This window comes from Dendrobates tinctorius, unplaced genomic scaffold, assembly GCF_039654945.1.
Source record: "Dendrobates tinctorius isolate UK_male_01 unplaced genomic scaffold, ASM3965494v1 ptg000011l, whole genome shotgun sequence".
In the NCBI taxonomy this organism is placed as follows: Eukaryota; Metazoa; Chordata; class Amphibia; order Anura; family Dendrobatidae; genus Dendrobates; species Dendrobates tinctorius.
Genome location: NW_027361679.1, coordinates 79,587,501 through 79,606,233, shown reverse-complemented (window position 1 = coordinate 79,606,233; position 18,733 = coordinate 79,587,501). Strand labels below are relative to the sequence as shown.

At 42.1% G+C, this 18,733-nt stretch overlaps 1 protein-coding gene across 2 annotated transcripts in view; it reads left to right on the top strand.

Annotated features, from left to right (window-relative positions):
• The window catches only part of TNKS (tankyrase), a 288,176-nt gene that overhangs the window by 76,296 nt on the left and 193,147 nt on the right, over nt 1-18,733 (top strand). For both annotated transcript variants that reach the window (XM_073543626.1, XM_073543618.1), the window contains exons 4-5: nt 13,745-13,781; nt 15,333-15,408. In XM_073543626.1, the coding sequence (XP_073399727.1) occupies nt 13,745-13,781; nt 15,333-15,408 (113 nt within the window). The remainder of the gene's footprint in view (nt 1-13,744; nt 13,782-15,332; nt 15,409-18,733) is intronic.

The following is an 18,733-nucleotide window of genomic DNA, read 5'->3' as shown; positions in this document are numbered from 1 at the left end:
TCTGCTGATGCATGTTGCCCATGGATTGGGTAGCATGCATCAGACGCTTGCTGTGTGGTCTCAGTCAGTTATATTTGACTCTGAAACACTCCAGCGTTTCAGAGAGTAACCTATATTAAATGCCACCGGTGACTGTGACCACGCTGTGGACGAGTCGGACAGGCTGTCATGGCGGCTTCTCCCCGCCCGCCTACCTGGTTTAACGGATCTCTGACAGGTCTCTGCTTACGTGTGTGTATAGATAGACCCATCAATCCAGGCGAGGAGAAGCCACCGTGGCTGTATTTAAACTCTGCAGCATTTTAGGCCCATAAATGAAACATGCTGCCCATGGATTATGGAGCATGTGTCAGCTAGCAGGTTTCTTAAAAGGCCTTTTCAAGTTGCATATCCTTAGTCCATATTTTACAGGGAAAAATTCTGTTCATATTGAGGCACAGGCGAAATATGGTACACCCTTCCCTCCAAAAAAAAGTTAATGTCTGCATAACTTGTCATGTGACCTTGAGCGTAAATTACAACTTGACAACAATGTCACATGCTGTTCACAAGTGTCACGATGACCCGTCCTGTATGACACGACCCGCAGGTCGGTAACTAAAACAACAAAACTGGCACGTGTAACTGTCCTGTGTGACACGACCTGCAGGTCGGTAACTAAAACAACAAGACATGGGGGAAGGGGAAACAGTTACAATGGTGGGCCCTGCGATAAGGAACGGGGACGTGGCGACCTCCTGCACTCCACTGAGTCAGTGTCCCTCACACTCCTAACTGTTATGAATGAGTCACCGAAGGAGGAAAAAACAAAAATACAAGCTAAGTCCTGAAAACCGGAGAGGTTGGTAGCTATCGGATTGCAGACCCCTGATCCTATCCACAACAACTAACAGTAGCCGTGGGGGGGGGGTTCCTACGATGCCCTAGACCCCTCGATCACAGCCGGAGAACTAAATAGGCCTAAAGAAAGAAAGGGGGAATCTAAACTGCCCCAGAGCAGACCCCAAAGCAATAGGCAGCCCCCAACATATAATGACGGTGAAGCAAGATGAAAACACAGCAGCCTCTAAGGTGATGGAGCTGTCTAAAGAACTGATTCCTTTTCACAATCACCCAGAATATAAGAAAATTAATTCTAATATAATTACACATGTCATGCAAGTTGAACATGAGACAGTCCTTAAAAAATCAAAAAACTTCAAAGAGACAGGGAAGATTATAGAAGAAGTAAGAACATTGATAACGAAATCTCCCAAAAAAAAAAGATATTAATCTAGATAAAGGGGTCCTTAGAAAATCTGATGCATCATGTGTTGAGAGTAATTTAATTTCTCAAAAAATAGATACCAATCAGGGTAATAATAAATCTGTCTGTAAAAAATCTGGTATACCGTTAGCTGAAAATACCAATACAGTAGTTAAAGAAAAGGAAAACATCTTTTCAAAACCTCCCTTAATTAAAACCACTAAAATGACTGCACCACTAATTGAGGCTATGTAACACTTGGAAAGCATTAAAGAACAGATGACACGTCTTAATAATAATATTAAAAATTCTGAGTGATAAAAATCTCATGGATACAGTTAACCCCATCCTTGATGCAAATAAAATAATCACACCAACCCCCTTAGAAATCTCATCTCCTGCACTGATGGAATTTCCAGAAGGTACACAAGAGTCCCTATAAGATTTTTCGTTTTTTGACACACCTAAAGATAATATGATTTTAATTGATAATTCCAATATGGACAACACAGCCACTGTCCCTTTTTTACCGCGAGCACTGAAAAACACACATATAGATAAGTTTTTTTCACCAATAAAAGGAAAAAGAAAAGGGTCTATAGAGGGAGCAGAAGGGGGAGAAAAAAAGAAAGGGAAATTAAATCAGTAAAAAACTACAATAATAAAATTAACCCTGACATGGAGGAATATAATATCTTTAATTTATCCTCCTGTATTCTTACATCTGATGAAACTAAAGTCCTCTCCAAAGGACTTGCCTTTTGTCCCACACATAGGACCAATGATTTCAATCTATTTTTAGATCTCCAAATCTTTATAAGAAAACTTACCCTTAAACGACATTTTGGATTAAAGGAAATTAATCAGATAAAAAGTGATAATAACGAATCTGAATCTCCCATTGATTTAGCTGCGTCAGATTTCCATTTGGAAGTACCGAAAAAATCCAATTTCTATCCTGTCGACAGCAAGGGGCATCATCTGAATGTATTTAATGACATTGTACAGGAAGAATTTAAGGAATTGTTCCAGAAGAAAAATAATTATAAATATAAATATAATCTAACCAAGAATGAAAAATTAGCATTAAAAAAATTAAAATCCCGTACAGAAATAGTAATCCGCTCAGCGGACAAGGGAGGAGGGGTAGTGATTCAAGATCATGAAGAATATTGTGGTGAAGCCCGCAAAATTTTATCTGATAAAAAATACTACGTTAAAACTACATTTGATGTGTTACCAACAGTTTTGAACAATTACGATAAACTGATCTCTGAAGGTAAAAATAACAATATTTTTGATAAAAATGAACTTAAATTCCTTCATATAACTAACCCCCATATTCCTTTTTTCTACCATTTACCTAAAATCCATAAAGATCTAAAAAATCCTCCCGGTAGACCTATTATATCTAGTATTGGATCTATTTCCAGCAATTTATCACATTATATAGACAGAATCATGGTGTCACACGTCCCCACACTGAAAAGTTATATCAAAGATTCTACACATCTGATTCGAACTTTGCAGCTTATCAATTGGAAACCTCAATATGTTCTTTTAACTATGGATGTTTCTTCTTTATATTCCAATATCACTCATGATCTGGGACTTGCATGTTTTAATAAGATTTTAGTGAATGATAAAAGATTGTCTACAGCCCAAAAAAGCTTTATATTGAAGGGTATGGAATTTATTTTAAAAAAACTATTATTTTACTTTTGATGCGTGCCTTTATCATCAGCGACTTGGGACTGCGATGGGGTCCCAGGTCGCACCCACGTATGCAAATATTTTTATGGGGGTTTTTGAGGATTTTTACATTTTTAACTCCAGACTTCAGCATAATATAATTACTTATAAGAGATTCATTGACGATTTATTCTTTGTATGGGACAATTCAAGAAATGATATCGATGAATTCATTAAGGACATTAACAATAACCACTGGGGTCTGTCTTTTTCCTCAATTTTTAATTCCTCTACTATTAATTTTTTAGATATAACTATTTTTATCCAAAATAATAATATTTTAACTAAGACTTTTTTTTTAAAATGTGGACAGGAATAGTTACATACCCTTCAGCAGTGGGCATTTTGGCAAATGGCTCAGAAATATACCAGTTAATCAATACAAAAGAATCAGAAAAAATTGTACTGATATAGATGATTTTGAAAATCAGGCAGAAATTTTAAGGAATCGTTTTTTAAATAAAAAATATCCTATTGATTTGGTAAAAAATGCTTACAAGAAGTGTAAAGATCTCTCCCAAAATTCATTGATCAAAGAGTCTAAGATAACTAAAACTGATAATAAAAGATTCACAAGTAATTTTATCACGCAATATTGCGCTGAGAATATTAGAATTAGAGAAATATTAACACGTAATTGGCACATCCTATTGAACGACCCTATTTTATGTAAAATTCTTCCTAGGGATCCGGGTATCACTTTCCGAAGAGCACCCACAATTAAAAATTTAGTAGCTCCAAGTCGTCTTAGGACAGAATACTTGTCATCTTCACAAAATTCACCAACAGGAATATATAAATGCGGTAATAGAAATTGTCTATGTTGTAAAATCATTTCTCATAAAGAAAAAACCTTTATATCAACTTCTACTATGGAATACTTTCCTATTAACCCCTTCATGACCCAGCCTATTTTGACCTTAATGACCTGGCCATTTTTTGCAATTCTGACCAATGTCCCTTTATGAGGTAATAACTTAGGAACGCTTCAACGCATCCTAGCGATTCCGAGATTGTTTTTTCGTGACATATTGGGCTTCATGATAGTGGTATATTTAGGTCAATAATTTTTGCGTTTATTTGTGAAAAAAATGGAAATTTGGCAAAAATTTTGAAAATTTTGCAATTTTCAAATTTTGAATTTTTATTCTGTTAAACCAGAGAGTTATGTGACACAAAATAGTTAATAAATAACATTTCCCACATGTCTACTTTACATCAGCACAATTTTGGAAACAACATTTTTTTTCGTTAGGAAGTTATAAGGGTTAAAAGTTGACCAGCAATTTCTCATTTTTACAACAAAATTTACAAAACCATTTTTTTTAGGGACCACCTCACATTTGAAGTCACTTTGAGGGGTCTATATGGCAGAAAATACCCAAAAGTGTCACCATTCTAAAAACTGCACCCCTCAAGCTACTCAAAACTATATTCAAGAAGATTATTAACCCTTCAGGTGCTTCACAGGAACTAAAGCAACATGGAATGAAAAAATGGACATTTTAATTTTTCCAACCAAAATTTTATTTTGGCATCAGTTTTTTCATTTTCACATGGGTAACAGGATAAAATGTATCCTAAAATTTGTTGGGCAATTTCTCCTGAGTACACTGATACCTCATATGTGGTCATAAACCACTGTTTGGGCGCACGGCAGGGCTCAGAAGGCAAGGAGCGCCATTTTACTTTTTGAATGTAAAATATGCTTGAATGTTTAGCGGTTGCCATGTCTTGTTTTAAGAGTACCTGTGTGCCTAAACATTGGAGCTCCCCCACAAGTGAGCCCATTTTGGAAACTAGACCCTCCAAAGAACTTATCTAGATGCATAGTATGCACTTTGAACCCCCAGGTGCTTCACAAATTGATCTGTAAAAAAAAAAAAGTACTTTTTTTTTCACAAAAATTTTATTTGGCCTCAGTTTTTTCATTTTCACATGGGCAACAGGATAAAATGGATCCTAAAATTTGTTGGGCAATTTCTCCTGAGTACATCAATATCTCATATGTGGTCATAAACCACTGTTTGGGCGCACTGCAAGTCCCGGAAGGGAAGGAGCGCCATGTGACTTTTTGATTGGAAAATTAGCTCCAATCGTTAGCGGACACCATGTTGTGTTTGCAGAGCCCCTGTGTGCGTAAACTTTGGAGCTCCCCCACAAATGACCCCATTTTGGAAACTAGACCCCCTAAGGAACTTATCTAGATGCATAGTGAGCACTTTGAACCCCCAGGTGCTACACAGAAGTTTATAACGCAGAGCCGTTAAAATAAAAATATTTTTTTTCCCTCAAAAAATAAATTTTTAGCCTGTTATTTTTTATTTTCACAAAGGTAACAGGATAAATTGGACCCCTAAAGTTGTTGTCCAGCTTGTCCTGAGTACGCTGGTACCACATATGTGGGGGGGACCACTGTTTGGGCACACGTTGGGGCTCAGAAGGGAAGTAGTGACGTTTTGAAATGCCGACTTGATGGAATGGTCTGTGGGCGTCATGTTATGTTTGCAGAGCCCCTGATGTACCTAAACAGTGGAAACCCCCCACAAATGACCCCATTTTGGAAACTAGATCACCCAAGAAACTAATATAGATGTGTGGTGAGCACGTTGAACCCCCAAGTGCTTCACAGAAGTTTATAACGCAGAGCCGTGAAAATAAAAAAATATTTTTTTTTCCTCAAAAAATTATTTTTAGTCCACTATTTTTTATTTTCACAAGGGTAACAGGATAAATTGGACCCCAAAAGTTGTTGTCCAGTGTGTCCTGAGTACGCTGGTACCCCATAAGTGGGGGGGGACCACTGTTTGGGCACACGTTGGGGCTCGGAAGGGAAGTAGTGACGCTTTGAAATGAAGACTTGATGGAATGGTCTGTGGGCGTCATGTTACGTTTGCAGAGCCCCTGATGTACCTAAACAGTGGAAACCCCCCACAAGTGACCCCATTTTGGAAACTACACCCCCAAGGAACTTATCTAGATGTGTGGTGAGCACGTTGAACCCCCAAGTGCTTCACAGAAGTTTATAACGCAGAACCGTGAAAATAAAAAATCTTTTTTTTCCACAAAAATAATTATTTTAGCCCCCATTTTTTTATTTTCCCAAGGGTAACAGGAGAAATTAGACCCCTAAAGTTGTTGTGCAATTTTTCCTGAGTACCCTGATACCCCATAAGTGGGGGTACACCACTGTTTGGGCACACGTCGGGGCTCGAAATGGAGGGAGCACCGTTTGACTTTTTGAACGCAAAATTGGCTGGAATAAATGGTGGCTCCATGTCGCGTTTGGAGAGCCCCTGATGTGCCTAAACAGTGGAAACCCCTCAATTCTATCTCCAACCCTAACGCCAACACAACCCTAACCCTAATCCCAACCCTAATCATAACCCTAACCACAACCCTAATCCCAACACACCCCTAACGAAATCCCAACTCTAACCCTAACCACAAGCCTAACCGTAATCCCAACCCTAATCCCAATTCCAACCCTAACCCTAAATTCAACCCTAACCCTAAATTCAACCCTAACCCTAAATTCAACCCTAACCCTTAGTCCAACCCTAACCCTTAGTCCAACCCTAACCCTTAGTCCAACCCTAACCCTTAGTCCAACCCTAACCCTTAGTCCAACCCTAACCCTTAGTCCAACCCTAACCCTTAGTCCAACCCTAACCCTTAGTCCAACCCTAACCCTTAGTCCAACCCTAACCCTTAGTCCAACCCTAACCCTTAGTCCAACCCTAACCCCTAGTCCAACCCTAACCCCTAGTCCAACCCTAACCCCTAGTCCAACCCTAACCCCTAGTCCAACCCTAACCCCTAGTCCAACCCTAACCCCTAGTCCAACCCTAACCCCTAGTCCAACCCTAACCCCTAGTCCAACCCTAACCCCTAGTCCAACCCTAACCCCTAGTCCAACCCTAACCCCTAGTCCAACCCTAACCCCTAGTCCAACCCTAACCCTAACCCTAGCCCTGGACCTAACCCTAATGGAAAAAAAAAATAAAAATATTTTATTATTTGTCCCTACCTATGGGGGTGATAAAGGGGGCGGTGATTTACTTTTTATTTATTTTGATCACTATGAAAGTTTATCATAGTGATCAAAATAAATGAATGAATCTGCAGCGTTGCAGATTCGATTCGGCGCACTGCGCATGCGCCCGCCATCTTGCAAGATGGCGGCGCCCATGACGCTGGACGGCAGGACACCGGGACGGATAGCGGGAGATCGGAGGCACAAAGGAGGGTGAGGGGGTGATCGGAGGGTGAGAGGGGATGATCGGAGGGCTGGGGGGGCGGAGAGAAGGCGGGGGGGGGCAGATCATGACGGCGGCTGCCGATCGGTGCCGTCAGAAGGTGGCGGCAGCCGATCGGTGCCGTCAGTCGGTGTGGGGGGGGGTCGGGTCTCGGTGTCCAGCCATGTCCGATGCTATTTCAGCATCGGCCATGGCTGGATTGTAATATTTCACCAATTTTCATTGGTGAAATATTACAATCGCTCTGATTGGCAGTTTCACTTTTAACAGCCAATCAGAGCGATCGTAGGCACGTGGGGGCTAAGCCACACCCCCAGGTGTTAACTCTGAAGGGTCCTTTGTGTGCGGGTCAGGTGACCTTTCACTGACCCCGGTCACCCGACCCGCAGGGGGGCTATTTATAGCATGACGCCTACGTAGGCATCATAGGTCGTTTGGGCACTGCTTTTCATGACGCCTACGTAGGCGTCATAGGTCGTGAAGGGGTTAAAAGCTTTCTTAATTGTGCCACAGAATTCGTCATATATGTAATCGAATGTAAATGTAGGAAACAATATGTAGGTAGAACGACGCAATCCCTACACCGGAGGGTTAATTCCCATAGACACAATATCAAAATAGGTTTTATGCAACATGGACTTTCAAGACACTTCGCTCTAAAGCATAATAAAAACTATAATGAACTCAAAATTAGTCCTATTGAGCATATACCCAACGACCATCCTGATAGGATTGGACAACTAAATCGTAAAGAGGTGTTCTGGATTTATAGATTGAATACGTTAAAACCAAATGGACTCAACGAAATTACAGAAGTGTTTTTATAATTGTATTTTCCAAAAGTGTAATTTCTTTTCTACAATTTTTTTCAGCTTTTTTTGTTAGAATATTTCTTCTTTAGCATTTATTTTATAATGGAGCGCTTTTATCCTGACAATGGACAATTAATACATGTCAATTTATATTGTGTAAAACCAATTGAGTTTTATTCCTCTTTCAAAAATATTTTAATAATTGAGTATAATTTCTCTTTGGAGGTAGCGATCTCGCTACCAGAGATTGATTGCGAGGTGACTTCTCTGTAGGTCCTTTTTTTTTATGCTTTGTACCAATGGTTCTTTTGTTCTTTTCCAGATATACGATCAGGGGTTATACTCCTAATTCCAAACATTTATCCTCATTCACTCACACTTTTAACTTTTTTTATTATGCTAAAATTTTTTGTTATACTACATACAAAAAAATTTCTTTTGACGGAGATTTTTTATTTTACATATTTTTATTACATATTTCCATCATTTTTATTAAATATCTTCCTAATAAATACATAATTTTTATCCATGACAAAAAATGTTCCTTTTTCCCAGCGTAGCCTCTCCTAGCTCAGTGGTTCTGACGCTAGACTTTGAGCTCTTTTTTTCCCGATGTTTAACGGGTTCGTTCCTATCATTTTTTCACTATATTAAATGGTAATTCTTTTTTCTTTTTCCTTTTCAGTTTTTTCGTTAAAATTTTTTTCCTGCAATAGAAAGTTTAAAAGAAATGGTTATTATTAATAACAGTTCACTCATTTCCTGCAGTTCTAACCCTTGAACTTTGACGTCCGTCACATGTGCTATTGGCGCCAAATTCAAATGATGTATGTATTTAATCTGTGATAGCTGTATCTATTCACTTCATGTCATCCCCTGAGGAAGAAGTGGTTTACACTTTGAAACGCGTTGGGAATTAAAACAATCTTAACTTCTTATGTGTGGGAAATTTATCTTGGTCAGGCAGCGCACATTAAACCCGAAAAAAACTGTATCCATAAGGATCACCAAGATGAAAACACTAACACAGATAGAAAGATAGGTTGAGCAAACGATGGGGCCCAAGCTAACTAAAAAGGACAGGATAGAAAAGCTGCTGTCTGCAATCCGTAAAAAACCCTACCAAAAAATGTCCCAACCGTCTGATAGGAAAAACAGGCCCTGAAGTCGCTAGGACTTCAAAAAGACTATATCAGCACTCAGGTAAATTCTGAAGACAGAGCAAAGAGACAAACTAATCGGAGACAAAAATGGAACTCAGCGCACCCCCGACCGGGGATGGCTGAACTCCAAAAAAACAAGGTAAACAAAACTAATAAGTTCAATAGCAGAGCAAAAACTTATCTTTGGGAAGCAGGAATCAGACTGGTCTCCAAGAATCCAGCAGAGAAATCACCAGCGACTCAGAAGGGCGTCGGCTGCCTTATATCCAGTCAGAATTTCCTGTTACCCAGTCATCATCTACCAGATCAGGTGTTTGGTAATCAGCCTCACTACCTTCCTTCACCAGAAGAGGGAGTTCATCAGACATCGACGGTGAAGGGGAAAATGAACTCACAACACCTAACGTTCCCTATACAGGCTCCTCACCTGTCGCCGAGCCGGATACCTGTCACCCTAGCGCACCCTACACCTATCCCTTGCTAGGGAGCTGGGTGGTGCAGGCACTGGCCCCACCGCTGTACTAATACACACCAGGGAAAAATACAAACAGGGGCAACATCAAAAACAATTATCTTGCTCTGCTGCAGCACCAGGCAGCAGAGTGCATCACCGGATCAACTTTTCGCAGTGGCTCGACACCTCAGAGCCAGCTGCCACCTTCACCATCTCACTCTGCTTCGGACATCGGGCAGACAGAGTTCAACACCAGTTTCAGCAGTTGCTCCAACCTTCAAGCCAGCTGCTAACTTCTCCAGGTTTCTGCAGTGGCTTCACGGCTCAGCCAGATGCTCCCTTCACCGTGGTTGGAATCCCAAAAAGACACGATCACCAACACCTCCTCATAGACCATGTGACCCTATATAGGAAAAGGGAATGGTCAAATGATCAGGGGCCAAAAAGCTGCTGTGACCACCGGGGGTAAAAGGCAAAGCAAAGAAAACATCAAGTGCAATGACAAACCAAAGCAACTATTAGGATGCAATGACACCTGTGGCAAAACTAACCTTAAGCCAAAGGCTTGAAGGAAAAAAAGGTTTACATGTGTTAATCCAGAAGCTGACACCACTCCAAGAATTGGATCATGACAACAAGTCGTTATTGTTGCTGAGACATGGCATCCCACTTATCTTGAAGGGTGGCCCTCAGGTCATTGATGTTCTTGGGTAGGGAGTTACGATCCTATACATGGCAGACTCAGCTAGGTTTTTAATGGGATTGAGGTCTGAGGAAAGTGCAGGCCACACCATTTGAGGTACCCCAGTCTCCAGCAGCCATTCCCTAATGATGTGACCTCGATGAGCATTGTCGTCCATGAATATGAAATTAGGCATTAGACTTTTCATTATTGGGTTAAACTGTATATGCCTGGTGTGATTTTTATATTGGTTACGTTCCCTAAATAAATTTTCATATAGTTTGTCGTTTGGGGGTGACAGACTTCTTTTAAATATAATCTTGGCAGCCATCCACAGTTCGTCTCTGCAGACCTCCCTCTTCTCCGGTCTTACGCAGCACATTATTACACTCCTGAATTATAAAAACACCCACACTGTGCCTTTAACGGGGTAGTCCATACTAGGACAACCACTTCTTGGTCAACATGTTTGGCCCCCATAAAATATAAAGCCTATACTCTCCTCCCGTGGCGGTGTTATTCCTGCTGTGTGGGCACTCGTTCTCGCATGGCTTCCGTGCGATTGCTGTGACTTGTGACACCAGTGCCAAATCAGCACTGCCGTCACTGTCCCCGCCTTCCGACAAATCAAACATGTAGAGGAAGTCTGGGCTGCAGTCAATCTCGTACTAACTATTCATGCTCCATTCGACAGGAGGTGGTGAGAGTGACACCAGCGCTGATTGGGTGCCGGCGTCACGTATCACTGCAACAGCACGGGAGTCCAAGTGCCGACACTGTGGGAATGGCGCAAGCACAGGAGGGGAGTATAAGCTTTATTATTTTGTGGGGGCCAAGCGAGGGGTATGAGAAGTTATCCAAGTAGTGGACACCTTCTTTTAGTAAGCCAGACGTTGTGCCCCCAAATAAAAAATTGCCCCTCGCTGTTCTTTCTGCACAAAAAGTTGGCCCACACTGTCTTTCCTATAAAATGTTCCCACCACGCTGTTCCTCTTTATATACTATGAGCACCACGCTGTCCCTCTTATAAATTGTACCCATCACACTCTCTTCACTTATGAACTATTTTGTTTTGCTTATATAGTGCGTTCATATTCCGCAGCACTTAACATGTATTATCACTATCCCCAATGGGGCTCACAATCTAAATTCTCTATCAATATGTCTTATGGACAAAAACAGAGAACATGCAAACTCCTTGCAGATGTTGTCCTTCGTGGTATTTGAACCCTGGACTCCAACGCTGTTCCACATTGCCCCCACCCCATGTTGTCTCCTCTTTGAACTGTCTCCCTCACGTTGGCCTTCTCCATACCGAGCCCATTTCTCCATACTGATCCCGCCTAATGCTGCCCCTTCTCCATAGTGATCCCACTCTGCATTGTCCCTTTTGCATAGTGATCTTAAAGGGAATCTGTCACCCCTTTTTTCGACTCTGAGCTGCCGGCACCGACATCAGGGGCTTATCTACAGCATTTTGTAATGCTGTAGATAAGCCCCCGATGTCACCTGAAAGATAAGAAAAGAGATTATACTTACCCGGGGCTTCGATCCGGTCCGGCGCCTCCCATCTTCTAAAGGTGACGTCCTCTTCTTTGCTGCCTTTCATGGCTCCAGCGCACTGCTCTGCCCTGCTGAGGGCAGAGAAGAGTCCTGCAGTGCGCAGGCGCTGGGAGAGGTCCGGCGCCTGTGCACTGCAGTATTCTGCTCTGCCCTCCACAGGGCAGAGCAGTGCGCCTCTCCTGGAGCCACGATAGGCAGCAAAGAAGAGGACATCACTGTTAGAAAATGGGAGGCGCCGGACCGCAACACCCATCGGACCAAGACCGGACTGCCCCCCCGGTGAGTATAGTATAACTCCTTTTTCTTCTCTTTCAGGTTACATCGGGGGCTTATCTACAGCATTACAGAATGGTGGCGGCAGCAGCTCAGAGTCGAAAAAAGGGGTGACAGATTCCCTTTAAAGACACTAAATTAATACAGGGACACTCCCCTCTCCCTGCAAAGACTCCAGTTTTCTTATGGAGTCTGAGGAGGGAAGATTTAAAAAAAATAAATAAATAAAATAATTTAAATCCTTACCCTGGCACTGCTACCCACCGCCCTAGGCATTGGACCTCCGGTGACTAGTGGCCAATAAGGGCCTGCCTGTGCTTGAACAACCTCTTGTGTGGGATCATGCTAGACATGACTGCCATTTTACTGGAGCAATAGACTTTCATGAAAACTGCTCCAAGTGAATACATTCTGTGTATGAGGTGGCTGGATAGGATGGCAAACATGATTTCTAAAGCATGCAGTTTTTGTAATCTTCTGATTGAAGACCAGGAAGCTAGTGCTGCAGATGCACTAATGGTCACAGTTGGGTGAAGGCTAGTTATACAGCCTTTTATTTTTTTTTTTTACTATTGTGGTAGAAATGATTAACTTTGTATTTTCATGTTGTTTCGATGACTGCTTTGCTATGAATAATATGCAATATGTATTATGCATTGCACTGATGTCATATTGATGACTGTGTTATATATATATATTGTGGTTTCCGGCAGGTTAATTCGGGGCACCCTTTCCTTTTTCCTTTTGATCTTTTTTTCCATGTTCCTTCCTCGTGTGGTGTTACAAGCAGCATGTTTTATGAAGTGCCTGATATGCGGTGGCCCTCTATCTGCTGTTAGCCACTTCTTTATAGCTCTGCTCTATAGAATCTGTTCTCCCATTGCTCTGGTAGTCTTTCTCAAGCATATCATGTCTTCCGATTGAATGCAGTAATTCATGTTGTTCTGAGGCAATCTAAAAATAAATGGCAAAGCACAGAGGAAAAGGAGTAGGTAGATGTATTGATGTGTGACACCCCCCAGAGAAGCTTGTTTGCATACGTTAGGGGTGGGGCACAGATGTGACTACTAATTTGTACCATTTCGCTATCTGCTCAGTGGCATCCTATTGTCTGAATGCCTTCCACTCACCATGTGAAGTGTGACTGCCCACTCATGGTCGCAGGCGAGGGTGTAATGCAAGGAGCAGAGAGATATTGTTTGTGGATAGCATGCAGTTGTCGGAGTAGAATGTGTATCTGGACACATAATTTCACATTCATTGGCTGTCTAAAGAAAGCCATTTCATGGGAGGATTGGACAAGGAGCTGCGTCAATTTGCTGCCCGTCTCCAAGGCACTGATGATGCTGCCTTCACAATCCGGCTAACGTCACTGCTCCATCACCCAGGCTGGGTGTGGGCTTGTTGCTCTCCCCCTTCTCTCTCCTCCTTTTTTTCTCTCCTTCATTTTTTCTCTTTTATTTTGTTCTTGGATAGCTTGTACATTTCTCTTGCTGCCTTCTATTTAATGCTAACAGCATGATATTTTGCAATCATTTAGGTGAATACAAAAAGGACGAACTCCTGGAAGCTGCCAGGTGAGTGCTCTTTAAATTTCCAGTGGGTTGGGGGGGTGGGGGGAGTGAAGAAGGGAAGAGGTGGGGGGGTTTGAGGGGCAAATGGATCCAGCCCGCTTACAATAGCATTGCGGTGTTACTGTTTTGTTGGTGCTCGCTCATACGCTCCACAGCTGGCCAAGTTCATTAGTATGGATCTTTGCACACTTGGCTGCCTGTGAAGAAGCAGAACAGGGCATTCATGGAGATGACACGCCAAATCTTGTGTCTTTAACCATAACGATATGTGATTGTTTTACAGAGGGTGGAAATGTGTCATACCCTTTTAGGCAGCAGTATACCTATATATGCCAGCCATAATCATCTTGTTACCTATCCTTGGTCTATTACACGCATACCACTATGTTTCAGAAAAATGTTACAAGCTGAGCATGGTTCCAATAGTAACAGATGCAGGAGTGCCTTACCTAATTCACATGAGTCAGTGGTGCAAATCTAAAAAAATAAATAAATATATATCTTTAGCAATATGTTGTCTGTGTCGATTTTCTCCATCTCCCAAGTTGCGTGGTGTTGACTCCGTTTTGTTATCACTTGTTGGAATCCTTTTTGTTTTCTATTGGGATATGGACACATGAAATCTTTTCATTATACAATTGGGGTTTGTATTGCATACAAATTAGCTAAAATTGTGAAAACACAATAAAACCTAGTTTGAGCGTACCGGTTTAATGTAAAAGTAAAATTGAGAAGGCTCTTTATGTTTTGATACAGTGCATGAAAATGAAAGTCATATGTATGTGTGTGACACTGGAGCAGGAATAGAATACTTGATATGAAGGGCAGAGAGAACGAGAAGTCATTGCTTATTTAGAGGACACCGCTCCGGTCCGGTTAGGGTATTATTCACAGCATCTACTGCATTTACTCCACATTGTTGGTGGGCTGCCATATAATGACTTAAACACTGGGGAAGAAATGCTTAATTTCATTATTTTGTTCTCACAGGCTCGCTGCACATAAATCTAAGCAACCTGACAAAGTGTATGGAAATGAGCACAAGCCTAGGCATCATTATCGGTTTCTCTCATTCCCTTCCCTGTCAAGTCTTGTTGCCGGGAGGGCACTGGAACCTACTTCAATGATGCTACTCAACCAGTGTCATTCTGTCTCCGTCTCTAGTAATGCTCTCACTGCACATCTATTGTCGGACGTAACACTCACACCGGATGTTGTACATACACTTGCTTTTTACTTCCATATTATTGTACTGCGTTATCTGTCGGCGCATTCTTCTGCCAGTTACGTTTTATAGACCTAATGGCACATATGGAAGTTGAAAAAGCTAATCTTGGCACCGGTATTAAATATCACATACTTGTGCATGTCTTCCTTTGGCACCTGTCTTTATTTTGAAGGGAAGTTTTTCGATACTGTTTGCCAGTTCTATGCCCACTTTCTAAAAGTTGCCTCAAGCGCCAAAAATTGTAGTAAAATGTGTTTATTAATATGTTACAGTAGTATGGAAGGACTTGGAAACCAAATAATCCTTTTTTTTTTCTATTTCTGTAGGAGTGGGAATGAGGAAAAACTCATGGCTCTGCTTACGCCTTTAAATGTGAACTGCCATGCCAGTGATGGACGCAAGGTGACCAGCCTATTTTCATCTTTTGTTTTTATGTGTACCAAATTATGTGTATGATTATTGTTCATGCCAATATCATCATTTTCTTAACACTAAAGCTGGAGTCACACATAGCAGTCTCGCTAGCGAGATCACTGCTGAGTCACAACTTTTGTGACGTAACAGCGATCTCACCAGCGAGATCGCTGTGTATGCCGGTATCGCTGTTAGAAACATCTGGACATTTTTTTGGTCGATGGGCTCCGGCTGGCCAGCACGCATCGCTGCGTGTGACAGGCGGGAGACCAGGGATCAACTGTAAAAAATAGAATTAAAATAAAAAATATTGTTATTCTCACCTTCCGACGTCCCACGCAGCATTCCTCTCTCCACACTCCGGTCCCAGTGATCCTTTGCACGAATGACCGCGAGACTTCGCTCTCCCGCGAGACCGTGACTCTCGCGGTCATTCTCGCAAAGGAGTACTGGGACCGGAGCGTGGAGAGAGGAAGGCTGCGCGGGAAGTCGGAAGGTGAGAATAACAATATTTTTTATTTTAATTCTATTTTTTACAGGGAAGGCAAGCGATGCCGGGCGCTCGGCATCGCTGTGCTGATCGCTGGTGAAGCTGTCATAGTGACTTACCAGCGATCCTGACTCCTTGATATCGGTGTCGGTATCGCTGGTAAGTCACTATGTGTGACTCCAGGTCAAGTCTGTTCTTTGAGTTATGTATTTGACTTGCACAATAAGTAGGTCCTTGTTAACATTTTCCCAAATTTGTTACTTGCTGATCGCTGGGGGTCTTACCTTCTAGGGCCCCTGGCAAGCCTGAGAAAAGACTTCTCTAGAGCCCTGAGTTTTTAGATTTACCAATACAGCAGAGCCAAGAAAGCTGCCTCTCCTACCCCTCACCACCAGCTAGTCCCAGCAATGATACGCTACTGGCGCTAAAACAATCATTTAAGCAAACAGAAACATGGAGGTTGATAAGAGAGGCATGGCTGAAACCTGCATTTCAACCCCTACCTCATGCTGTTTTCAGATTTAAATGGCAAAAACCTGCAGATAGATTCCCTTTAAATATCACTCTCAATCTCTGACAGTGGAGTTTAAATAGTGGTTTCCATGGCAGCCAGGGGCATGCTGGAAGCTCTCATGAATGGCACTTTGTACTCCTGTGAAGTCCAGCTACAGGCTGAGCTTCATAGGAGAAAGCAAATTTCTTCACCAAAGGTATCAATGGAAGCAGTATTCATCAAAATTACAGCCATGTTTTAATAAATACTGTTGACGGGTTCCATTTAATATCTGCTATCAGAAAAATCTAGTTTTTGAAGATAAATTAACCCATGCATTAAATGCTTTAGAGTGGAAAAAATCTAAATGCCAGAATTGTTTTTTATTGGTCTCCACATCTCCCTCAAAAATGTAATGAAAGGCCATCCAAACATTGTACACTGCTCAAAACTATAAAGGGAACACATAAACAGAATATAACTCCAAGTAAATCAAACTTCTGTGAAATCAAATTGTCCACTTAGGAAGCAACACTGATTGACAATCCATTTCACATGCTGTTGTGCAAATGGAATAGACAACAGGTGGAAATTATTGGCAATTATCAAGACACCCTTAATAAAGGAGTGGTTCTGCAGGTGGGGACCACAGACCACATCTCAGTACCAATGCTTTCTGGCTGATGTTTTGGTCACTTTTGAATGTTGGTTGTGCTTTCACACTGGTGGTAGCATGAGACGGACTCATCAACCCACACAAGTTGCTCAGGTAGTGCAGCTCATCCAGGATGGCACATCAATGTGAGCTGTGGCAGGAAGGTTTGCTGTGTCTGTTAGCGTAGTGTCCAGAGGCTGGATGTGCTACCAGGAGACAGGGCCAGTACACCAGGAGACGTGGAGGGGGCCGTAGGAGGGCAACAACTCGGCAGCAGGACCACTACCTCAGCCTTTGTGCAAGGAGGTACAGGAGGAGCACTGCCAGAGCCCTGCAAAATGACCTCCAGCAGGCCACAAATGCGGATGAGGATGGTCTGAGCGCCCGACATCCACAGATGGAGGTTTTGCTCACAGCCCAACACCATGCGGCCCTCCAAAGAAATGCCACCCCGCACCATTACTGCCACACTGCCAAACCGGTCATGCTGAAGGATGTTGCAGGCAGCAGATCGCTCTCCACGGCGTCTCCAGACTCCGTCATAACTGTCACATGTGCTCATTGTGAACCTGCTTTCATCTGTGAAGAACACAGGGCACCAGTGGCGAATTTGCCAATCCTGGTGTTCTGTGGCAAATACCAAACGTCCTGAGCTGTACACTGTGTTCCAAATTACTATGCAAAAAATATTTCCTCATTTTCTCTAAATTACCTATATGAATTGCAGTCATTTTTATTTTCCAGTCATCTAATATTCTAGAATAATTGCAATGTTTTTGAACAAACTGCCAATGAAAACAGTATATTTTTAAAAATAAGAAACACTCAAAATTCATGTTCCAAATTATTATGCACAGCAGAGTTTTCAACCTTTTTATTTTTATTTTGAGCAAAAAAATGGTGAAATTATAAGCATTATCAGCTTATTACAAAATGAAATCAAACTGTTTTCAAGTCAAAACTTTATTCTAGGTGATGTTACATTTGCACATAGGACCCCTTGTTCGAAAGAAGCTTCTAAACTCTCTCGTCCATTGAATTTGTCACTTTTTGGATGGTTTGTGCTTCAGTTGTTTTGCATGTGGACAGAATACCCTCCCAGAGCTGTTGCTTAGATGTGAACTGCCTCCCGCCATCATAGACACTCCTTTTGATGATGCTCCAGAGGTTCTCAATGGGGTTGAGGTCAGGGGAAGATGGTGGCCACACCATAAGTTTGTCCTCTTTTATGCCCATAGCAGCCAGAGATGCAGATGTGTTATTTGCAGCATGAGACGGTGCATTATCATGCATGAAAATGATCTTGCTGCGGAAAGCACGGTTCTTCCTCTTGAACCATGGCAGGAAGTGCTGTTTTAGAAACTCCACATAGATTATGGAGTTCATCTTTACCCCTTCAGGGATCCTAAAGGGGCCGACAATCTCTCTCCCTATGATTCCAGCCCAAAACATTACTCCACCTCCTCCTTGTTGGCACCTTAGCCGTGTTTTCATGGGGTGTCCATCAGCCAGCCATCTTCCACTACATCCATCTGGACTATCGAGCGTTGCACGGCATTCATCGGTGAACAAAACAGTTTGGAAGTCAGTCTTCATGTATCGTTTGGCCCACTGGAGCCAAGTCAGTCTTCATGTATCATTTGGCCCACTGGTTTCTGCTTGTGTGCAGTGGATA